This window comes from Prionailurus bengalensis, chromosome C1, assembly GCF_016509475.1.
Source record: "Prionailurus bengalensis isolate Pbe53 chromosome C1, Fcat_Pben_1.1_paternal_pri, whole genome shotgun sequence".
NCBI lineage: Eukaryota > Metazoa > Chordata > Mammalia > Carnivora > Felidae > Prionailurus > Prionailurus bengalensis.
Window position 1 is genome coordinate 209,145,260 of NC_057345.1, and position 24,875 is coordinate 209,170,134.

General features: G+C 41.6%; 1 protein-coding gene across 11 annotated transcripts in view; it reads right to left on the reverse strand.

Moving 5' to 3' along the window:
- Positions 1-24,875, reverse strand: part of DOCK10 (dedicator of cytokinesis 10) — a 273,034-nt gene that overhangs the window by 24,859 nt on the left and 223,300 nt on the right. For 10 of the 11 annotated variants that reach the window (XM_043578002.1, XM_043578000.1, XM_043577997.1 and 7 more), the window contains exons 29-46: positions 21,953-22,036; positions 19,446-19,542; positions 17,678-17,722; positions 15,765-15,940; positions 15,523-15,639; positions 14,188-14,299; positions 13,345-13,466; positions 13,129-13,243; positions 12,971-13,037; positions 12,683-12,730; positions 11,771-11,872; positions 9,591-9,715; positions 8,160-8,272; positions 6,218-6,355; positions 5,362-5,544; positions 4,721-4,831; positions 2,032-2,247; positions 36-93 (exon numbers count right to left, since the gene is read on the reverse strand). In XM_043578002.1, the coding sequence (XP_043433937.1) occupies positions 36-93; positions 2,032-2,247; positions 4,721-4,831; positions 5,362-5,544; positions 6,218-6,355; positions 8,160-8,272; positions 9,591-9,715; positions 11,771-11,872; positions 12,683-12,730; positions 12,971-13,037; positions 13,129-13,243; positions 13,345-13,466; positions 14,188-14,299; positions 15,523-15,639; positions 15,765-15,940; positions 17,678-17,722; positions 19,446-19,542; positions 21,953-22,036 (2,029 nt within the window). The remainder of the gene's footprint in view (positions 1-35; positions 94-2,031; positions 2,248-4,720; positions 4,832-5,361; positions 5,545-6,217; positions 6,356-8,159; positions 8,273-9,590; positions 9,716-11,770; positions 11,873-12,682; positions 12,731-12,970; positions 13,038-13,128; positions 13,244-13,344; positions 13,467-14,187; positions 14,300-15,522; positions 15,640-15,764; positions 15,941-17,677; positions 17,723-19,445; positions 19,543-21,952; positions 22,037-24,875) is intronic. The other variant, XM_043577996.1, reaches the window with a different exon arrangement.

Genomic DNA, 24,875 nt, shown 5'->3' on the forward strand with positions numbered 1-24,875 from the left:
TTCTGGACTTTTCTCCCTGCACACGGTCGTCTTACCTTTTCTTTTCAGGTATTCCGCAATGAGGGCAGCTATATGGATGTAACACATCGCGGCCTGTAAGAAAAAAGAACGGTTTTAGAGGAAGGCACAGCACAGAGCTGACTAATCAGGACTAACCTTCCTAGGTGAGTCAGTATTCCATGGAAGAATACATGGAGGAATCCTTTTAATGACGGAGTTAAAAACAAGAATCAGTCTGATTTCCAAAGCGTTCACAATCAAGAATAAGATGCTGGGGCGCCTGGGTGGCGTAGTCGGTTAAGCGTCCGACTTCAGCCAGGTCACGATCTCGCGGTCCGTGAGTTCGAGCCCCGCGTCAGGCTCTGGGCTGATGGCTCGGAGCCTGGAGCCTGTTTCCGATTCTGTGTCTCCCTCTCTCTCTGCCCCTCCCTGCCCCTCCCCCGTTCATGCTCTGTCTCTCTCTGACCCCCCCCCCCCCAAAAAAAAACCACGTTGAAAAAAAGAATAAAATGCCTATTCAGGAAGTTTTGTTTGTGTGCTTATCTGGGTGTTATCTTCAAGTGGGTGAATGAACTGACCTCAAGAATTTTTCTGTAGAATTACCTTCCTTCCTATTTAAGCCTAATGTAGATATTTTATTTTATTATTATTTTTTTTAATAAATTAATTTATTTTGAGAGAGACAGAGACAGAATGAATGGGGGAGGGGCAGAGAGAGAGGGAGAGAGAGAATCCCAAGCCGACTCCGTGTTGTCAGCACAGAGCCCAACTCGGGGCTTGAACTCAGGAAACCGTGAGATCATGACCTGAGCCTAAACCAAGAGTTGAATGCTTAGCCGACTGAGCCATCCAGGCGCCCCTGATGTATATATTTTAAAATCCAATTCTCTTTTCTTGTTAAAACTATACACTACAGTATCAGGATCTAAATTGAAAATAAAATTAAGCTATCTTCTTACCTTTTCTGTTTCCAATAATGGCCCCCTTGGAATTTCTACTGCCTTTAAGATGGTCACCTCACAAGGTGGTACTTGATTAAATAGCGTGGCCTAACGTAATGTGTGCTCCCGCCAACCAGAATATATGGTGACATCTTAACGTTCTCTAGTATCTCCCGAAAAGCCTTGAGCATTGCTGAACACGTACTAGAACTTGACCTGTTGACGGTCCAAATGACTTCAGCTTTTCCCTTGAAGTTTTATGGAGGGATTTCCCCATTTTCTGGGCAATCCAAGGAACTGGAGTTTCTCATTCTTGTCCCATCAAACTGCCTCCAACCGCAGCTTCTGATTGGCTCTCTTTCTATCCCAGGATCCTTCACACGCGTTTAGAAGAACGTCAGGCTTAACTTCAGGTTTTAAGACCATCCCGGACATTTTAATCTCTTCCCCAAAGGGGCGTATTTCTGAGAATAAGGCAAAACTTTTCCATTTGGTGTCTAGAAACCACTTGGGTGCTGTGAACTGCTACATAAAAAGCCACCCAGGGTTTAAACGGACATTGAAACGTTAGCTATTGATTTATAATCTTCACACCGTGCATTCTCCTCACAGGGCTCGTGAGAGTGTTAATATTTCCATCACCAGTTCAGACCAGCTGCAAATGAGGACAGATTACCCCAGCCTGAGATTACTCACTATGAAGGCAAGCTTCCCCATCCGAGTCCGATTACAGGGAAGAAGTTTTAAAACACAGAAGATTAACTTACATAACTCAATTTCTCAATTTCCAGACACCGTTCCAACCATCCTCCCTAGTCTTAGGCTTTTAACGTTTAGTTCTGCATTGCGTATCCTAATTACACTGCATATCCCAATTACAGCTGGTACCAACAACTGTGGCTTTTACTTGGTATCGTTTACATGGAGTCAGGAATTCTTGAATTCTATGTGCAAATTTAATGCACATAATATATAATCGGGTCATACCTAGATGAGCGGGAAAATATGGTAACCTACTGTAAATGAAAATCCAATCGCCCCGATAAAGGAGACAATGCCAATGGAGAAGGACTGAGCCTTTGCTAATCACCTCAGATAAGTCGCCGTTTCTTGCGTGAATCTTGGCCATGCTTTCCAGCCAGGTCCTGCGCAGCTCAGGGGTGCTTGCATAGGAGTTTGCCAGGCTGTACTGGAGATCCACCAGCATCTCGGGGTCCTTCTCATGCTCTTTCATCTGAGCTGTGGCCATCAAAACAGTCCTTATACGTTTTGTCAGATCTTTCACCTCTGCTGGGAAGTTGCTGTTCTTTGGAAAAGAGAGAGGCTGGGTCATTATCGGTTTCAAATTCCTAAGATAAGTTACTTCAAGTTATGCTATTATTATTATTTTTTTTTAAATTTTTTTTTCAACGTTTATTTATTTTTGGGACAGAGAGAGACAGAGCATGAACGGGGGAGGGTCAGAGAGAGAGGGAGACACAGAATCGGAAACTGGCTCCAGGCTCTGAGCCATCAGCCCAGAGCCTGACGCGGGGCTCAAACTCCCGAACCGGGAGATCGTGACCTGGCTGAAGTCGGACACTTAACCGACTGCGCCACCCAGGCGCCCCAAGTTATGCTATTATTTATGGCATCGTCTCACTGTTTGATGCGTTCTCTATCTTGTTCATAAGCATGTACTTTCTTTATACGCGCATCTTATGTATTGTGGTTGTGTATACATTTGAACATTAGAACTGTAGTAGACGCCGTCTTATCTGCTCACCTAGCTTCTTCTAGTAATAGCATCCTGATTGTTCTTTGAGACGCTCTCCTCTCTGGCTCTGGGTCATGTGATTTGAAAGGTCTACTTCCTTCACAGGCACCAGGGTGTGGCCCACATTCTTGACCTGGCCAATCATATTCTTTGATCCCTCAAGCCAGTGATTGGTTTAGGGATGGGCATACGATAACAAGGTTCAGTTTTGGGACTTTAACTGACACAACTGAATGGAGGGCTTCTTTCACGTATAGGATACTTCGATATCCTCAGAATTTCTGAGAAAGTACGCTCAAGGGGAGATCCTGCTTGTAAATGAAGTGAACGAAGAGGAAAATTGAACTAAGAGACAGAGAGAGGTAAAACTAGAGGCAGTAGGGAGGGGGTGTGAAAACATTATTTTTTCATGTGTAAAGGTTTTTTTATTCAAATCATTTTTTCCAGTTTTGTTCAGAAGTAACTGTCATACATCACTATATAAATGTAAGGCATGCAGCATAGCAGTTTAATTGATATACATTGTGACAGGAGTAGCACAATAGGTTCGGCTAACAGCCATCTTCTCCTATAGACGCAGAATAGAGACAAGAAAGAAAGAAGAAAAAAGGAAAACAAAATTCCCCTTACGAAGACAGCTCATAGGATTTTCTCTCTTAACTACCTCTTCTTTTTTTTTTTTCTTTTATGTTTACATATTTTTGAGAGAGAGACAGAGTGTGAGCAGGGGAGGGGCAGAGAGAGACGGGCACACAGAATCCGCAGCAGGCTCCAGGCGCTGAGCTGTCAGCACAGAGCCCGACGCGGGGCCCGAACCCACAAACCGTGAGATCATGACCGGAGCCGAAGTCGGACGCTTAACCGACTGAGCCACCCAGGCGCCCCTCTGAGCTACCTCTTCTATATAACATAGAGCGATGTTAGCTATAGTCCTCATGTTGTACCTGACATCCCCAGTACTTATCTATCTTACAATTAGAAGTTTGTACCTTTTCACCACCCTCCTCCAATTTCCTCACCCCCACCCTGCCTCTGATAACCATGAGTCTGATTTCTTTCTTCGTGATTTTCAGGTTTTTTTTTTTAAGATTATACATATAAGTGAGATCATACAGTACTTGTTTATCTTTGACCTATTTCACCCAGTGTAATGCCTTCAGTGTCCATCCATGTTGTCACAAATGGTAGGACTGCCTCAGATTTTGTGGCTGACTGCTATTCCATTGACTATATACACCACAACCGCTTTATCCATTCGTTCACTGGTGGACACGTAGCTTGTTGCCGTGCCTTGGCTATTGTAAATAATGCTGTTATGAACATGGGGTGCACATATCTTTTTGAATTAATGTGAAAACATTTTAATTTCTGGGTTCAGCCATGCCCAATGCCAGGCCCTTATCCCTGGACTTTTCAGTACTGTGATTAAAGGAGAAGTCTTCAGAAATTTCTAAAAGAAAGATTAAATACATTTGACCTACAATAGGATTATGAGAGAATCACTGTATTTCTGGATATTTGTGGTTAGTGTTCTTTTTTTATTTTTGGTAAAATTTTTTAATGTTTATTTATTTTTGAGAGAGGGGGAGACAGAGCATGAGTGGGGGAGAGGCAGAGAGAGGGGGCACACAGAATCTGACGCAGGCTCCAGGCTCTGAGCTGCCAGCACAGAGCCCGACGTGGGACGTGGGGCTTGAACTCACAAACCGTGAGATCACGGCCTGATCCAAAGTGGGACGCTTAACCTTAACAATGAGCTGCCCCGGCGCCCCTTGTGGTTAGTATTCTTGTTATAGCTCATTCAACCACCCGTCTTGGAAATTCCAAGCAACAGATGATAGACTGACAGTGTTAGAGCTGATCGGCAATTCAGCAAGCAAACTCAATGTAAGCACTCAGTTTAAGTCACAATACACAAAACACAGAATTTGGATATTTTTTTTTTTTGATTTGGATATTTCACAAAAGAATCCAGTTTAGTTTATTCCCAAGTCTTTGAAAATGTCCATAAAGCATTTCTTACTTTCATCTGCTTGTCTCCATTAGCAAAATTGTTGGTAATTGCAAGGGAATGCTGAAACCGAGAGCCTCCAATCCCAGCATCGGCGATTAACTGGCTTACAGCCTTGATAAGCTAGAAGAGAAGAGAAAAAGAAAACTCCAAAGGTACTAACTCAGAAATAGTAATATTAAAGAAACCCACTGGATTGGATGAATGTACCATTGATTTCTCCCTGTGGGTCCAAAGAATAGCATCTTTATGCCTTAAAATTTTCAGAAGGCCACGTAATCTAGGGTGTTTCCTATGATTTAAAATATTTAAAGAAGGTTGCAGGAATCTTGGGATGCCTTAAAGGAAGACATTTCTGGATTTGGAATCTGGTGGGGTTTGGCATCCTAGAGATAGTCACGGTTTCCTGAGTTGTGTATTCTATTCGATTCTGTTCCTTGGCAGAAGAAAAGTAAAAGTGGAATTATGGGCTGTGTTGATTTCTGCCCAGCTGCCCTCTTCCTCTGAACCAGAGCGGAGTGTGTTGAGTCTCTTTAAGGAGGAATCTAGTAGAAGAGTTGGTAGGTCTTGCCCAGGGGCCTAGAGGCTTTTATCAATGCTGAAACAGAAGAGTGGCTTTAACAACAGCATTAATGGAAACTGGAAGCACTTACTTGTAAGTGGGACCGGACAATTGACTTCTGCTTATTAAATTCAAAATTCTTCCTCATGAAAAAGTAGAGAAGGGCTGATGCTTCTGTCTGAGTCGACCGTGACCTGTGGTTACAGCATTTTAGGACTTCATAGCAGAAGGATCCACACAGGTCGGCAGGCCCTTGAAAGAACGCTGAAGGAAACTATGGAGGTAGAACGGTTGGTTAAGTTGGGGCGGGGTGGGGGGGGGGACCATGCCTTCATTTTGCTGTGTTTCTGCTTGCATTTTAAAATTCCTTAGAACAAATCCGCCTTTTTTTTTTAACCCAGGCAAGTGGAAGAGATATAATTGTATTTATTTAAGTCCATATTAATATTTCTCTTTTTTTCCTAGAAATCATCATTCTCTACATGGTAAGTATCCCAGGCACCAATGATGACAACCCGAAACTAGTGAATGAGAGCTTTGAAGTGTTTCCTCTTCACCCAACACTGTAAAACCACAGGGATCCTCAAAAGTTGGCAGCTGTGTCTACTTTAAGGTGGAAACTTCACTTGGCATGCATGGAGATCACAGATGATGACGTGCATTTTCCCCGACTCTCTGTCACAAATACTGAGGATCCCCCCAGAAGATGGCTACATGGTAATAATATTCCCTTTCGATATCCAAGTAGACAAGTTGTCAAGACTGTTAACTGTCAAGACCAGGAATCAAATGGCTTATTAAAACCAATAAAAATACTCTAATAAAACCAAATAAGCCAAAATAGAAGGAAACGGACTTTCTTTCCTCCATACTGAGAGATGTAAGGATTAACACGTGTTTATTATCATCCTTTACTGAGCTCTCACTGGAACCGGGAGAACTCTTACCTTGCAAACAAACAGTCTCAAGGAGGCAAACACGTGCTTCAGCGCTGTGGCTGACTGGTTGACTTGGAAAAAGACCATGTAGGTGTCAAAGACCCTTTTCATCATGGAATTTTGACATTCAGATTGTTGGAGTTGTCTCTGGAAATTCAACACAGAAGTTATTTAGGATGAGTGAAAAGGCACCTGTATTCTTTCAAAAGATATTTACTGTGAGCCTACTATGTGGTAGGCACAACTCTGGGTAATGGAGATAGTGTTGAATAAGAAGATAAGGTCTATGTTCCCAATGAAACTTACACAGCAGGGATTGGAAAAAATTACTAAATAAGAAAATAGAGCAGAATGATGCGATATAATAAAAAGTAACTGGTTTGGGCAAGGATTACTTTAGGTAGGGTGGGCAGCCAAGACCCTCTAATGGATGAACTGACACGTGAGCTGAAGGAATTGGCTATGGGCAGATCTGAAGGGACTAATCAAGAAGACAGAAGCAGCTAGTACCAGGGATATGAGTTGGGAAGAAGCTTATGAGTTCAAAGTTGAGGAAAAAAAGGGCAGAGGAGCCTGAACAGAGCATGGGGTGAGATCGGGACAGAGGTAGGAGATGAGGTCACAGGGAGGCAGGTCCTCATAGGTATCGGTAGGGCCTTTAAGATGTCTGAGATTTGACTGACATTTGCACTGAGTAATAAAGATTTAAAATATGGTGTTTGTTTTTTTTCTACCACCATGCTGACACTTTTCCTGAAAGCAGGGATTTTTTGGCATAATCATTGTGTTTGGTGTAGACGTTATTCAATGGACCCAACTGTTCCTACTTTAACCCCGAACATCTGTAAGCTCATTAGATTGAGCTAATATTCCAAATATCTTTATTGAGGTATAACTGGCATACAATTTCTATAGTTTGAGTTTATTAAATTTTATATAAATGGCATCAGACAGTAACTGAGTGTAACTGAGCAGCGTTCTATTGTATGGATATACCACCATTTTTTAAATCCATTCACCTGTTGATGTACACTTGGGTTGTTTTCATCACTTATTAAAAATAAGGCTTGTATGAACATTTGTGTACACAGGTTTTTGTGACCAAATGCTTTTATTTCTCCTGAGTAAATGCTTAGTATTGGAATGGCCGGTTACATAATGGACACACGTTTAACTTTTTAGACTGCCATACTGTTTTCCAGAGTGTTTGCATGCCCGCCATTGGTGGATAAGAGTTCCAGTTTTTTCATACTCTTGCCAAAACGTGGTATGGTCAGTCTTTTTAACTTAAGTCATTCTACCACTATGTAGGTATTATTTTCACCAAAGATATACAGATGACAAATAAGCACAGGAAAAGATGCTCAGCATTATTAGTCTGTTGGATCTAGCCATCATTTGTCTCTCCCCCTGAGTCTGAAAAAGTAGAGTCCCACTCTCAGTCAGCTCGGCTTGCCTGAGGGTGAAGCAGGAGAAGCAAAGAAGAATATTTATTATTTGACAATAGTGAAATACATATGTATGTCTATCATTTGAGCATTAGTCGACTTCTGATAAACTCTGAGTCTCAGTTGTAAAACTTTTTCCACTGACACTTAGGCTGATTTATGTAACGTTAATTGATTTCATAAAATATTAAATTAAAAAAATGTTTATTTATCTTTGAAGGAGAGAGAGAGCGTGACCAGGGGAGGGGACAGAGAGAGAGAGAGAGAGAGAGAGAGAGAGAGAGACAGAATCTGAAACAGGCTCCAGGCTCTGGGATGTCAGCACAGAGCCCGAAGCAGGGCTCAAACTCACAGACCCTGGGATCATGACCTGAGCCAAAGTCAGATGCTTAACCGAATGAGCCACCCAGGTGCCCCAGTAAAATATTTTTTTTTCTTGACTTCCCATGACTTTTCCACCTCCCATTTTATCATGTTGCAGAAGATGTTATAGTCACACTTACCTGGTGAGTCTGGGTGAAGAGTGATAGCAGGTCTAGGATAGTCAGGCACACCTCTGTAGCAATATTGGCCTCTGTGTCCACATGGTGCATGATGTCTATTTCATTGGAGTTGCCTACAAAATATGAAGTAGAACATACATAAATGTCTAAGAAAATTCTTTGTATTCCATAAAGGGCTTTCTTCTATTATAACATTTTCACTGTTTTCTGGTGTTTTGATAAATAATTTATGAAATCAAAGTGCTTTTGAATAATTATAACATTTTCACTGTTTTCTGGTGTTTTGATAAATAATTTATGAAATCAAAGTGCTTATTGGCTGAATCAAAAACTAAAGACTGTCCGTCTAAAGACAGAGGCTTTAACGGATCCTATAGACTAAATGTTTGTGTTGCCCCAAATTCCCGCGTTGAAGCCCTAAGTGTGATGGTATTTGGAGATGGGATATTTGAGAGGTAATTAGCTCATGAGGGCGGAGCCCTCATGAATGGGTTCGTGCTCTTATAAAAAGAGGCACCAGAAAGGAAGCCTTTCTCTCTGTCTTTTGAGGACACAAGAAGAAGGTGGCCATCTGCAAACCAGGAAAAGGGTTCTCACCAGACATCAAATCTGTTGGTACCTTGATCTTGGACCTCCCACCCTCCAGAACCATAAGAAATAAATGTTTGTTGTTTAAGCCTCCCAGACAATTCTCTTGTAGCCACTCAAACTAAGAGTGTAGGCCCTTTTCATATGTCAGCTGTAGACAAGAGTGACCCATTTGCCATTATTTCTTACTTCTTTTCCATTGATTTAGGCATTGACAGAGTCATAGTCCTTTCATACTCAGTCTGAGGCAAGTTTTAGGCTCCTACTCTAATAGACTAAATGTATAGTCTCAGTGGACAGTGTGCATTGGTGGCCATTAAAGGCCCTAAATATATTCATAGGTGAAGGCATCCGCCTTTCGTCACATGTCCCTAACCACTAACATGTACACAATACAAAACACTGGGCTCCATTTTTTCCCCATTCACAAGCTGGAATGTGTGCATCACCGGGTTCAATATATCACACTTAGTGCTTCTAGGACATGGACAACTTTCTCCTCGTCCCAAACAGCAGACAGTAATAATCTGGTTGACAGAGGTCCCTGTAACCCTCACAATAGCAAATCCACCTGACATCAGAGGAGCTACGTGGAGCACATTATCCTGAGAGATTTGCCTGTTTCCTTTTCTATAAGGACACTTCAGTTTTTCAACTCCCTCTCTGCTGATCTTTTTCCTCTAAGAAAAATTCCCTGGGCTACAGCAAGCCTGAAAAGCAACGGTCTCAGTAACACACTAACATTCCTTACGTTTCTGAAACATTCTAACGCATTTAATGTCTTCCACGCATCTAGAGAAACACCGCTAGCCATCTCGGTCCTATTATTTCTCGTTTACTTACTGGACATGGTATTGTCTAACATCTGTAAAAGTTTGGGATTAGAAAGTGCATTTTTGCCTCGAATTATAGGTAAAGTTTGTGATCGGTGCTGCTTATGTCCTTCATGAGCGGATGTGGTATGCATCCTGAAAATTAAATAAGAAAATAGGTTATGGTACGAGAGATATGAGATACAAATGTTCATTCAAAAATTCTAGACTGAGTCAAATATAAACAACTTTTACCCAGAGATGTTTTATGAAAAATATTAATTACAGGAGACATGATCAAAGGGACTTTTAAGAGTGCTTTTGGAGACGTTTTATTTAAGCCCAAAAAGGGTTCAGAAGGATGCTCGGTACCAAAGAGCAATAGAAGAATAATAGATACTAAGTCTGAACAAGCATATTCGTTATTATTTACTGAAACCATGAGATTTCATGGGAATTCCATGGTATTCCATCCTCATAGGGGAGAGAGCTAGCGGGGGGACCCTGGTGCAGCTACATTCCCAGGATGATGATAATGGTCTGCAACAGCTCTCATTCAATGTCTCCTTGGCACTCCCACCTGGTGGAATGAGCCAGTGTTATGTGGGAGTAAAGACACTTCCCATTCTTGACTTTCATTTCTGCTATCATTTGGCCAAGGCAATAAAACATTTTTTTTTTTGAGTAAAGTAGGCAATAAGAGATACCCTGAAGAGTCAAGCCTATAGAAGAGGCAATGGTTTTCTCTTGGTCACACTTTTCAAGGGGTTATTTGGTTTTGACCACATCAAATGCTCTGGATGGATTGAGGCCAGAAGACCTAACTTTGGTTTTCAGTAGTTAGGGGAGCCCTGAAGCTACAAGAAAAAATGAGTTCTGGCTTGTATGGCTTGGACCTTTGGGACTGATTTATTTCCAGGTTTTGGGTCTATTTTGGTCTGGAGCTTCTGGAGGAAAAAATCCTGGTGCCTAGGAGGGGAGGGGTAGGAATGGCCAGGACGTGTCTAGATGGTTCAGGAAGAAGCCTGCAATTTAACCCACCAAACGTCAACAAAACTGCAGTGACCTCAGGTACCTTACTATTGTCTTTAAAGGCAGAAAGTCATTGTTGATAGTCTTCTCTCCTATTACCATTGGGAAAACACGCCTATTACATTTTCTCATTTGTTTTCACACAAGGGGCAACTTCGAGGAGTCCCTATGGGCTAAGAGGCAAAACTTACTCCATGGTTTTTTGGTTATATACTACTTTCTTATTTCTGAAATTCTTTCTAAAATATAGCCATTTTCATATTACATATTATTATGGTAACTTTGGGAAGAATAAATCAAACTGGAGAAAATTTTAGCAAAGAATTCTTACTTATGAGACTCAGGGGAGATTTAAAGTAGGATTTCAGGGCAAAATCCTCCCACAGGGTAGGTTCATAAAGGATGACTCCAGGCCCTATGTGCTAGTCAAACCGGTGTAATGACTGGAAATCGAACACGAGCTTATGGAGCCATCCTTGTTTCCTCACGGCTTGCGACCCTTTAAAAAACAATTTTAGGGGCACCTGGTGGCTCAGTCAGTTAAGCGTCTGACTTCGGCTCAGGTCACGATCTTGCGGTTCGTGGGTACAAGCCCCTTGTCGGGCTCTGTGCTGAAATCTCAGAGCCTGGAGCCGGCTTCGGATTCTGTGTCTCCCCCTCTCTCTGCACCTCCCCCACTTGCACTCTGTCTCTCTCGTTCTCAAAAATAAATAAACATAAAAAAATAAATAAATAGATAAAAACCAATTTTAGCTCTGAGGACACTGCTAACGTATTACAATGACTGAAAGGTATGGGGAGATACGACCTCACATTTGATATGTCACTAGGAGGTTAGCAAACATTAAATGAGTCATTTATTGGAATGATGTCTTTTCGGGCTCAGTTAAATTACGGTACTATTAACCTCCATCCACTGCATGGCATTGTGCCCCAAGTGCACATAAATAAGTCATAATCCTTGACTCTTAGGTTTTCACAAGCTAGCGGAGCAGATCGAGGAGAGTTTCTGCATGTGGTTTGAAGTGTATGCATACATACATATGCATGTGCCTGCTTGTGCATGCACATGTGGAAGCATCTGTATCCCTCCACACACACACACGCACACACACACACACACACGCACATACGCATAAACACAATATGATTACAAATATCAAGCAAATGCGACATTACCATTGTGGCAAGGGACCTGATGTTTGGCAGGAAGGGTTAGAGCCTTTGAGAGTTCCATTGTTCTGGGTGGACTGCACAAATTTAAATGCTGCAGCAATTTTCCTGCAAGGGAAACTGAGGTTTTAATCACAGTCCAGTATTTGTAATTTATTTTTAAATAAAGACCGGCCACTGGCAACACGACTACTGAACAACAAAATAGTCTGCGTGCTATGAAAGATAAAATCACATCATCTTTTGGGAATGGGAAATGGGGGTTTAGTGAAAGTGCTGGGGGCTTCGTGGTCTCTCATGAGAAAACAATGTCAACACAAAGTTATTCTAGATTAATTTTTCTTTTCAGCTTACTGGGAGTATATTCTTTCTTTCTTTCTTTCTTTCTTTCTTTCTTTCTTTCTTTGTACAGTTGACACACAACGTTATATTAGTTTCATGTGTACAACATAGTGATTTGACAAGTCTATGTATGTTGCACTCACCATAAGTGTGGCTACTATCTGTCCCCAAACCACAAAACCACTGACTGTATTCCCTGTGCTGTACCTTTTATTCCTGTGACTTATTCACATTGGATGTATTCACATTGGATGTAGAAGGTTCATAGGAATCTTCTACATTACATCCATGCAAAATGATAGATAAATTAGCTCGGACGATACAGGAAATGTGGCTTCCTTTTAGAAATGTATGTTTTGTGCTTTTCTCCCTAGACAGCTTTTAACTAGTCCTAGATCTATGACGAGTACATGGCAAGTGTCAAACTTCTACGTCTACTCTGAGGTCAACCTTACGATCCTTATGTGCACCTTCAGATTTCTAACATATACCTTGAAGTCTAACCTGATATACATTAATAGATGCCATATTTTTTTTAAAGATAAGACTAACCTAGTGGAATTTCAAAATTGTTACCTTATTATATTGCGTCTTCCTAGGTATCTGAAATTTTGAAGACAAACACTAGAAAGGAAAAAAAAGGCCACATTCCAATTATTCATGTCCTTTTGTTTATACAAACTGTTCATTTAAGAAGTACATTAAAAGAAAAGTTGATTTTATGCATATTTTATGCATGACTACTACTGATAGATAGTAGGACATTCTAAGGACATATGGGTCCTTAGAATGAAGGATGGTATACTGAACCATTTTGAAGCTTCCAGAAAAAAAACGGGTTAACAAATCAACTCTATAACTTACTCCAAGATGCTGAAGAAGTCAGACACCTCTGGACTGGGTGCTCTTTGCCAGTAGGCAATCAGCGTCTCTGGAAGGAAACACCATGTAGCATGAGACTCTCAGAAATTCAATTTTTTTTCCTTTTTAAAAATTTTAATTTTCAAGGGCTCTCTCTTTACCCTCTGAAATTGTCTTCATAATGTGAAGAAAGCACATGAGAAGGCTCCTGGTTTCTGCTTGATCTAACTTGTCAAATCGAAGGGTTGACCCTATCAAAGACAAGGGTCTAGGGATCTAGGCACGGAAGAACCAAGAAAGACTGAATTAGCGAGGCGGGGGGGGGGGGTGGGGGCGCTGGCTCTTCAGGTGCTGGGTAACTGGAGGAGAAGCCCCACCTTTTCGCAGTTGTCTGTTTTCTCGCTGCTCTTCTCATTGGTGCTTGGGTTGGAGTCAAGACTTGCCAGGGATGCTCTGGAGTCAGCATGGTTTACTGTAGAAATAGCTATTGATGAAAATGCTGCAAACACAAGCCACAGCACACAGATGGTAATGAGATGTAATGGGCACACACACAGAGCTAAAACGATGACCCAAAAAGATGTTGATCATTGAGGTGGTAGGAGCATTGGGGAAGGCTGACATGATAGAGTCTGGAACTGCCATTGAAGACATGCGACATTTTAAGAATGATCACGGTGGCCATGCCAGCCTTAAGGATTTAGGGAAATTTAGACCAGTATAAATGGAAATAAGGTGAAGCTTGTTCCTTTGATTTCTTAAACAGCTTTTGAAAGGTTCTCTTTTAAAAACGCTTTCATGCAAGTTCATAAGGATGCTTTGGGGGGAGAAGCTTTCAAGTTTTGACAGTTTGTAAGAAATCAAGATGACATTTCCAAAATAGTTCTTAAAAATAAATTCCGAAGTTGTTGGGGCTATTATATTTTAAAAGGTTGTATGCAATGAAAACTTAAAAGATTGTTTCCAGAATGAAATATTTTGGTAACATCTGAGTAGATTGCTCTTTGAGCCAAGTAAAACTGAATGCTAAGTAGAAGAGGAAGCCCCTGGATGAGCTTCCAAGAAATATGTAAAGAGACTCTTTAGCTCTATAAATAGAGTGTACTTTGACATACAGCAATTATGCATACTGGATTATGGAGTGGGTAAAAAGCACAATGATATGTCATGTAAACATGGAAGAGAGTTAAACACAAGTGTTTTTGCAAGGTCTTAAGTACCTGCTATGGAGTTTAAAACATCTTTAGAAAATGACGTATCCACAGAATTTGCATGTTTCATAGCCGACTGGCTGTGAAATCCTCCATTGGTGCTGAGGTCATCTCTAGACCCCTGTATTCGAAGCACAGAAGAGATTAATGGGAATCGCCACATTTCAACATTGTAAACCCACATATGCCTTCTTTGTTACACTTTCAGTTCGACGATATTTGATCTGATCTTTTATATTCCAGCAAAGGTCTTCTGCCAAAGCAAGCAATGAAAATGAATACAGTCACAACCATACTCTTAGTCACATTTTGACTTCTTATGTGCTTTTTTTTTTTTTACTATCTTTCAGCTATAAACTGGTTGGAATGGCTACTGCTGTTTTATGGATGATACTCTAGATTATCATGAGTTATCTTACGTATATTACTATTGCTAAAAGCTAATTCCAAATACTTATTATGTACCAGTCTCTAGGCCTAGTGTTTTCTACTAGAGAATTTAATCCTCCTAAGAATCCTGTAATGTAGGAACTCTATCCGATTCTATAAATAAGAAAGCAGAGGTTTAAAGAGGCTGGACAGACACGCCTGGGTGGCTTAGTCAGTTGAATGTCTGACTTCAGCTCAGGTCATGATCTCACAGTCTGTGAGTTCCAGCCCTGCACCGGGCTTTCTGCTGTCAATGCAGAGCTCGCTTCAGATCCTCTGTCCCTCCCCCCGTCCCTCCCCCACCCACATTCTCTCTCTTAAAAATCAATAAACACTAAAAAAAAAAAAAAATAAAGACACTGGATGACTTATCGAAGGTTACATTGTTAGTAACTGATGTCACTACTATTTACACAAGGGCTTCCTCTAAAGAGCATTCCAAAGGCCTAGCTCCTAACCGCGAGAGAGTAATATCTCGCATTCACATGGCCTGTTGTGTGACCACGACGGTGGCTCAGTGGAGGAGGGAGGACAAACAGGCCACTCCTGGGGTGTGACTGAGGCCCTCCACTACCCTAACACCAGGTGGTCGCAAAGCCCGTGCGGAAAGGTGGCAGGGGGAGAGGGTGTGCACTGAGGATGGGGCCGTGCACGCGACAGAGGAACCTGGTAAAAACTGGACAGAACTGGGGGGTGATACAGAGGAGAGAGGACAGTGAAACCCAAATGTCGACTACGTGGATGAGGCGGAAGGCTCCAGGGACCAATCCGGAACAAAGGAGACTGACGTGGACGTCTCAAAATAGCTAGCAGCAGTGTTCTGTTTGCTCACGGGTGGGGGAAGATGGCTATCCAGGGCAAAAAGTGGGTGAACTCTTGATTCAAATGCACATTTGAAATATTCTGTAAACTTACTTGGTTGGATGTGTTGACGGTAAAAGGATATAAGTCCTTCAGGTAAATCCTTGGCATATTGTCCAGAAGCATGCCATACAGGGGCATGTATAGACTTGCTATCTGGGCCTGTTTCTCCTAGGTGGGAAGGTGGCCGAGAGAAATGATTCGCATAAAAGTCAATAGACTGTAGGTTTGATATGCATTTAATGCAGTGAGCCATGAAATGGTGTTTAGGGAAGAGAGAAGAGAAAATCACTCACGGGTTCTCTGTATCGATCATCAAAGGAATGCTTAGCCATTAGATTTTTTAGGACAGCTAAAGCTGAGTGCCTGATGTCCTGGTCTTCTTGCAGGGCAAAGCCAACTTCTCGAAGTAGAATTCCAATTAAGAAGTGTTTGCGGCAAAATTCATTCGTGACCGAATATTCAGGCATATCTTTGGGAGGAGAGTAAAGCGGGCATGTGATTGAAAGTCAAACGATCACTCTATAATCGAGAAAGGTTAATCCAACCACCACCAACCTCTCTCACTACCGGGGAGGGGTTCAGTAACGCAGTCTCGCTACAGGGAGGAGAAATGAGGGAGAGTATACTGCTACCAATAGTCAAATTCCATGAGTAGCGTGTCTACAGTGTCACAGGAGCTGAGAGGAGAAGAGCTCACTTTCTGTCTGGAGGAATCAGGAGACGTCACTGGCAGGAATTGTCTAGAGGGGCCTTTGAGGCTGCTGAAGGTCGGAGGTGCGGGGGGCCCGGAGCCAGTGGAGGTGGTGGGAGGGTGTGGGTGGAAGAGAAGAGGTTGGGAGGACAAAGGTTCCATGGCACAGATTTCCGAAGCCCGCAGTGTGTCAGTGTGTGGGAAACACAGGTTGGGGGATGCCAGTCAGCACAGCAGCCAAGGAGGGGGCGGGGACTGAGACTTGAGGGGCACTTGGGGCTGGGTGATGGAGAGACTAAAGCACACATTCTTTGGCTGGCACCTGGGATCCTCCATTTGGCACTGAATTCTGTAGACAGTGTGAAGTCACCAATGGCATTGAGATCGGGGGCCTGATCAGACCTGTGCTTATTCATTTGTTCACATGGTGACAGGACATAAATGAGTTATTCTGTGGGGGAAATGTGAGGAGCGGGCTACAATACCGGAGGCTCGGCCACAAGGCAGGGAGCGAAGAGGTGAGATGTGTCTGGGAGGGAACAGAAGGACCCGAGTTGTAGAAGAAAAATTACCAGGGTAAGTTGGCTGAAGGACGTGAAGGAGCAAGGAGAGGGAAACCAAACGGGGCTGCAAAATTTTGTGCCTGAATCAGGGAGAAATTGGAACGTCACAATTTCCAGTAAGAGTTGTCCAATGTCCTTCCTAAATGTAACTGTTAACAACAGGACCAGCACCCATTTCTGGAACATGTACTGAGTGCCAGCACTAGGCTAAGCACCGTAGAGGTGTTATGTCCGTGAATCCTCGCGGTTACCCGTTAGAGGTAATGATCTCTTGGAATATTCCAGTCCATAATTGACTAGGGGCAAATTAAACATAAGGAGTTTTGTAGTCCATGAAAATGCCACTGGATGTGGAAAAGCAGGGAATGGGAGGGTCAGGAGATAGAGGTCCAAGGGCTTAGTTAGGTTAAAAATATTTCTCCACGAAATAGCGAGTACTCGTGAGGGGCCAGAAGTGGAACAAAACTTTGTAATTGCCAACCTAAAACTAGAGAAAAGTTTTGCCCAGACTATTTTAAGTTATGAACCTAATTCAAGCAAAAATAATAATCAACCTCAATCTTGAGAAACTAGCTGAAAAACCAGGCTGCGGTGCCTTGACAGAAATATATAATGCTAGTTATACTGAACAAACATGTTATGACATGTATCAAGGAATGTTATTTATGAGGTACCCTAAGAAAATTTCAGATGATTTGGGAAATTAAAAAAAATGTCAAACTCTGGAGAATAAACAATGAAAGAATTCAAGTTGGGGAAGCATTTAATTATCTGTGGCAAGAGAACAGTTCAGTCAGCTTGTTGACAACTTTGTATGATATTAAACACATGACTATTTTTGGCATCCGGAAATGGCATCTGGAAATTTGTGGTATCTATGCCAATCAATATTATCGGATTATGATGTACTTATTGATGCTTAGAGAATCTAATATAAAACATAATTATTTACCTGATGCATGTAACTCTTGAGTTGATTCTGAAGGCGTCAAGGGATCTGGATTTAATATAAATAAACAAATAAGATATACACATACATACACGTTATATTCATGAACTATGGGTAATTTATACTGAAAAACTGTATTATCCTAAAACATAAGTGAGTCTCCTCAAAAAAGCTTTATGTTTGAAGACAAATACCATAGGCTGGTTGCTTCCTTATGAAGGAATGTCATGAACAGAGTTATTTTCATTCCTGGCCTTTTACTTGAATACTTATTTTTCTACCAGAAATCCGCATGCAACGAAACATGTATTTTTTATGTTCACCGTTGATAATATCACATCTACAAGGAGACTATGAGGCCTTTTCCTGAGTTACAGATCAACAGTAAACAACTGGGATCAAAAGGGTACAATAGGTTTGCTTTTCTTGAGTATCTTAACCAGCCTGTCTAGCCCAATAATAAGTTGGCAATAGTTTATAAAAAAATAAAAAGGAATACAAAACAAACCAAAAGGCGAAAAATGTTATTGTCCAAGATGACATTTCTACCTCTTTTTCTACGAAGGCATTTAGATTAAATATGCTTCATAAATTAGGAAAGAAAGGGATATTGTTATAGCTTTTATTTAAGATTGAAATGACAAAACATTTACAGGCTTGATAATGTATTTTATTTTCCCTCCAAAATATTAGTATTGTGTGATACATACAGTATAAGCTACAATACATGTAAGGAGGCTCTTTACCATCCTTTTTTTCTGCTTTCCATGAATATCAAAACTGCTCCTTGTGGATAATTTACTCACTGCTTAGAAGGAAGGTCTTTTTTTTCTTTCTTTCCTTCCTTCCTCCCTCTCTTTCTGCCTTCCCTCCCTCCCTCCCTCTTTTCCTCCTTCCTTTCATTCTTGAGGTACAATTGACTATAACATTATATTGATTTCAGGTGTACAACATAATGATTCACTACTGATGCAGGGTGAAGTCGAAGCAGAGTATTTTAAGTTCTTAAATCATTTTAATGGTTTCTTTGCATCCTGATATTTGATTGTCTTCTGAGAGCTAGATGTGTGATGATCATCTTGGTATCTATGTATATTGGTATAGATGCAATACATTAATAAAAGTTATACACGAAAAGATGTTCGGTGGACCACTTATGCTATAGTAGGTATAGAAATGGGAAGCAACTGTCTCCACCTCCTTCTAATCCAGAGGTACCAAGTATTTACAATGGTGCCCCCCTTCCCGCTTTCCTCCCTCTTTCCTTCCTTCCTTCCTCCTTTTCAAGGCAACAAGGTTTTTTTTTTTTGTATAAAACTCATGTTGAGGAATTGCATTTTAACACCATTACACACACTGATTGATAACTCCAAGTGAATTTGTACTCACAAAGTATAACTTCTCTCCCCGCTTAATTTTGAGCCTTTCAAAATCAAAGGAGAGTTCTCTTTTGGAGCCAGTAGAGTCAAAGTATTGTTGTAGGTTAAAATTCTTTGATTTATGTTCACCGATTTTATAATTTTGTTGGTATTCTCTTTAATGAAAAAGGAAATCTAGACAAAAACTGAGAAATATGGAGCCACATTCTTCACCACGTGACACCAACTTCTTGGTGTCTTCACCTGATTACCTGGGTCTAATGCCCATGTAACAGCTTCAGGGGAGATCAAGACCGAGGAAACAGGAAAACAACAACACACAAAGGTCGCGCAAACAAACTTATACGAGTGTTCACTTTGCAGGCACTGATGAGCATTCTGGGAGTTATTACCTGGAATGTTTGCTGATCTTATGGGGAGACACAAAGGAATAAAGTGCTCATGCTGACATACTTCTTGAAGAAAATCAAATTTATACTGGCATAAGGTCTGAAAAAAAAAAAGCAAACCGAATGATTGTTATTTATACACCAAGAGGGTTAAGAAAAAAATCTGCACTTGAATCTTATCTCTAAAAAGAAGATGTAGTTAATTTTGTGTGACCACCAGGTAATTGTTAAGTTGACAGGCTTTTGTCCCCCTGAAGTGGTAAATAGAGTAGGACTCCCTTTATGTGAATTTTTTTAATGTTTAATGTTTAATGGCCCATGAGGGAGGAGCAGAGAGAGAGGGAGACACAGAATCCAAAGCAGGCTCCAAGTTCTGAGCTGTCAGCACAGAACCCCACGTAGGGCTCGAACCCACGAACAGTGAGGTCATGACCTGAGCCAAAGTCGGATGCTTAACAGATTGAGCCAGCCAGGTGCCCCTTGACTCCCTAAATTTGGAGATCGGTCAAGGCCTCCTTAGGAAATGATCCCATTTGTAACCCATACTGAGCCGCTGTGAGATCCAATCCTGTGCAGTGTGCATTTTCCACTTCTTTTGGCTTCTGTCAGAACGTGTTTATTCTGAAAGGAATTGTACGTCACCACATGCACAGAGCTCTAAAACCACGGTCAGCTCATAGGACAGTTCCCTGTGATCACCTCTTGGGATCCAGCGCTAAAGACGTCAATGGGGCATGTGATCCAAGACTAGACTAACTCTCTCCGCAGGCCCTTTGTTCTCAGACTGAGTTACTGAAATTCGTCTTTTTCCTGCCTTGCAAACAGGCCTGTCTTCTCAATGATATTTTGATTAGGACAGTAATAAATGGATTTAGACATGGTCTAAGACAGCTTTATACATGTGTTAAAAACAATCACATAAGAAGGAACAATTAGCACATTCATAAATATTCTATTTTCACTGACATGCAGACTGAGTAATCAATTTTTAAGACTCAGTTGGGTTGTGTTCACTAATACCAGCTAACAAAATAAAACATATTCCATTTGCTCAGATTATTTTAGAATTCTATTTTGTGGCAATTTTGGTTAATAATTTAAAATACTGTTGTTTCAAACGAGAATAGTGCTTGACTTAACCCTTTGCATCAAAGTGAACAGGAGCATAATTAAATTGTATGTTAATTATTTTTCAATGAGTATGTTCTGTTTTCTCTCTAAAAGAGTACATAATTAAGGTCTCCTTGAATTATACCTAAAAGGATATTCTGCGAATTTCATGCATAATTGGGGCACTAACAAAGAATATTCTTTCAAAAAATATTTACAGAGGAAACTGGATTCTCAAAACCCAAATGGCATAGAATCATGTAACTCCCCTAGTCAAAAGTAAATCTCCACTGCCCTCAAAATAATATTCAGATTCCTAAGCGTGGCATGAAAGGATATAAGAAGATCATTATTTACTTTTGGCCTCTCTAAATTTGTTATTCTTTCCCAGTACCAAGATAATTACCCCTTGGGGACTTTCTTTCTTCCTAATGGGCAAAGGTTACTGGGGAACTATTAACTCAGGTGTCCTGTCTTCCTTCCTTAAGAGGCAGGCATGTGACCCAAAGCGGGTTGGTCACACACTTCCTCTCTGGAATGTAAATCTTAAGCCGGGTGTTAAGAGAAAGAAAATGGTCCCAATGTATTTTTTAAGCAGTAGCAGAGCTTGGCCCATGGTTCCTCCTTTGCAATGACTCTTGTGCCCTAGTCCCTGCTCCTTCTCAAGCCCAGCTTTCCATCTCTTTCTTTCACTGATGTCATTGCTCTTCTAATACTCCCCTGTTGCTCAAACTGGCGTAAGTTTCTGTTGCTTGCAACCCAGAGAATCTTAACTGGTACAGCTTTCATGATCTCACCCATGTCCAGTCTTATTTTCCTCCAGCATATGCCCATCTGTAGCTCAATGGTTCTCAAACTTGAGAGTACCTAAGAATCACCTCAAAGCCTTATTGGAATACAGGTTTCTGGGCTCCACCTGTCACAGTCCGTTCTCAGCTCACTGGTCTGGGAACCACACTTGGAGAATCACTGCTCTCCAGCCTATCTCTCGACACATCCTCCCTATTTAGGAAGAGGGGGTCAACTGTCCTATTTTGCCCCAGACTGAACAGTTTCAGAAAAGTGAGATGTTCAGTGCTAAAACCAAGGCAGTCAAGCAAACTGGGCTGTAAGAACTGTGGCTGAAAAGAATCCCTCCTTTAACCACCCACCGGAAATAAGAGTGAAACATCACACATTCATGTTCACACTCCACATGCCACAGCCTCCCCATTAAGAAAGGACTTGGGAGCCTAACTCAGATGAACCGTTTTAAAAGGCTGCCTCTCACTGGGATAGACATTATTTTTTGATGTGAAGAACGCACAGGCTAAGGTTTTAGGCAGCCAGACACAGAGACTGGTTTATTTATTTATAACGCAATGGTTTAGAAAGCAATCCCGCCTGCACTTGGCTCTTACCTTGAGATCACCAGAGGAGAACATGCTGATGTAATTGTTAACCATCTTAAATACAAAGCCCCGGTCCATAAATGTAAAACAGCGCTAAAAAAATATAAAATTGTAAATTCAGATATTTTTACTTTAAAGATCGTTAAAGATTTTAGAAAAGATGAATAAATATATTGCAGTCAAATGATATTTAGCTAAATGTGTTGTGTAATAAATGTTTAAAAAAACTCGACACCATATTTAGGCATTCACCCACGTATGGCAACTAATTAAAACACTAGATAGAGCGCGCACACCAGAAAGTTACAAACTTTTCTTTGTCAACTTTATTTGAACAGCACTTAGAGTTCTGCAGTGAAATATCATAGCCCTTTCCTTTCCTTTCTATACAGAAGGTTTTAGCTTTTACTTGTCTATTCTTTAATCACTTAGTTCCATTTTGTTACCGTGTTTTAGTAATCTGACTCTGGGGTTTGTAGGGCGAAGGAAGATCCCTTGCGGCACAGCACTGGGTACGGAATAGGGGTGGCAGCGATGGGTCAGGAAAGCCTTTTTACCTTTCTGGCTTCCTTCAACAGAAGGTTGAAGGAAAGAAAACCTTTCTTTTCAGGCAAGGCAGCTTGACTTTGAAGAGTGAAGGTAAGAGACCCTGAGATTGCCATCTCTTCCTCTGTGGTCAAACACTCTTCACTGTAAGAAGGAGGGTCTTAAACAGCAGGTAGTTCTGGAGGAGGCAGGTGGACATTCCAAGTTGGAACAGCACGCTCTCTCCAAAAGACCAATGGCCATGTCACCAGTAACCAAGCAACAGCGGCCAAATAACCGTGCACAAGTGTGAAGTCGGAGGCACACACGGTGTTTCCTGATGCCGTATCTTGGGGAGGCGCTAATGCAGATTGCCACGTGGAGGTCATCACGGTGCGTGTGAGTTCAAGTCCGTCCATCCAAATGCATGTGAGAGCGCCTACCACATGCGAAAACCTTTCAGCTGCTGCGCCACTGAGTGGGGAGGGCTTCGTTCTTGTCCATGGAGCCCAGCGGAAGGTCTTCGCCTCGGTTCTGCACATCGTGGGTCTCTTCCCAATTTTACGAACAAGTCACTTTTCTCAGAAAAGGCTGGACATAAAATCCTGTCATAGGTAGTACACCAAGCAGGAGGTCTCCCACTGAAATACATCTGTGCATAAACAAGAGCTGTTTTCTCTAATAATGTTCTACCAATTGTTAAGTCGTTTATATTTTTGTTTTGTTTGCCTTCGTTTTTTTTTCGTAGTGATTTTTGAGGTTCCTATTCATTCATTACTGTGTCAGTATGTTGCCTCATTTATCTTTTCATTTTTAATCTGAATTTAAGTTCTTTCAATCACTCTCTAGTCACTAAAAAGGAAATGGCTCCCGTGTCCTACCATCTGCCAGTAGAGCAGTGACAAGAGGCAGACACGCAGCATAATCAAAGGCTCAGACGATGTAAAGCAGGAGGGGGGGGGAGGAAAAGAGGGGCTCTTGTGTCTTGTGCACCACGCAGGGTACCTGCGGGTGTGGCAAACCCAGAGAAATGTGGAGCTTTCTCCGGAGAAGACCTCTTGCTGTCTTTTTTGTGTTGGAAAGGGGTTTGGGTCCCATCTTACGGAGAAAGGAGGACCATCCAGTGTAACTGTGGGCTTGAGAAACATCTCAATAAAAAAGCAGGTGAAAAGAACCCTGGGGATGTCAGTGGGGAAGACACCAGGGCTCCTTGACTCGATGGAGGAGAGGATGGTGAGTCCTGTCACTGAACGTGGCAACTAACACCTCCCAGGGGCTACTGTGGTTATTCTGAGGAACAGACCTGATAGCTTTTGAAGGAGGTCAGGCTCCAGGACCAGTGAATGGGGAAGACGGGGAGAAGGCTGCGTTTGGGGTTTTCTGAGATTGAAGAATAACCTTCGATGTGGTAAGTTTGTCATGCTTTCCAAGGGGCAGTGAGAGAAAAAAGGGGGTCATTCCCAGGAAACAAGATCATCCGCATCAGCCTTCTGCCTGCAGAGAGCCCTCCTGAGGTCAGGCTTCATCAAGCAGCTCTCCTATCATGGGTCTCCCGTGTCTGGTCCACCCCAATGTCTGCTTCGCCCCAGGTACAGAGGCTCTTCTGCCTGTTGCTGAGGTCTAGAGGGGCCTCTCTCTGCTTCTGTTTTAAAATAATTTATAGTAACCTTTTATAGCAACAGAAAATAATTTGCAGCGGGCTTTGGCAAACTACAGCCCAGGGGCCAAAACTGGCTCACTGTCTGCTTCTATAAATAAAGTTTTATTGGAACACAACCCCACTCAATCACTTCCCTATTGTCTACGGTGAATGGTTTAGGGCTGTATTGTGTTCCAATAGCAAAGTTGAGTAGCTGTGTCAGAGACCATATGTCCTGCTAAAAATGTTTAGAATTTAGCTGTTCACAAAAAAAAGTTTGCAGGTTCTTGATCTGGAGAACTTATAACCTACCAACATTTTCTCAGTTTAGTTTAGCAAACTAAAAGCTAAATATTCTAAACTACGTGCAAACACATATTTTAATAAAAACAATATTTTATTTCACCGATTGTGAGGACAATGGCAATTTTAGTCTATAATTTGCTTAGTGAAGAGGATGAAGCCCTAAATCACCAAACAAACCGGAGGAGTGTCCTTGCTTTTTTTTTTTTTTTTTTTTTTTTTTTTTATGTTCTTCAAGCCACTAGTCCTGCTATTTCCTCTTTCATCTTGAATACTTTCCTTTGCCCCTGTGCTCGACAGCAGCTTAGGTACGACCGGCAGCAACTTTTGCATAGATGAGCTCTATGGAAAAGTGGGTGATGGGCCTTGAGGAGGGCACTTGTTGGGATGAGCACTGGGTGTTGTATGGAAACCAATTTGACAATAAATTATATTTAAAAAAAAGCCATAGAGCGTTTAAGTCAA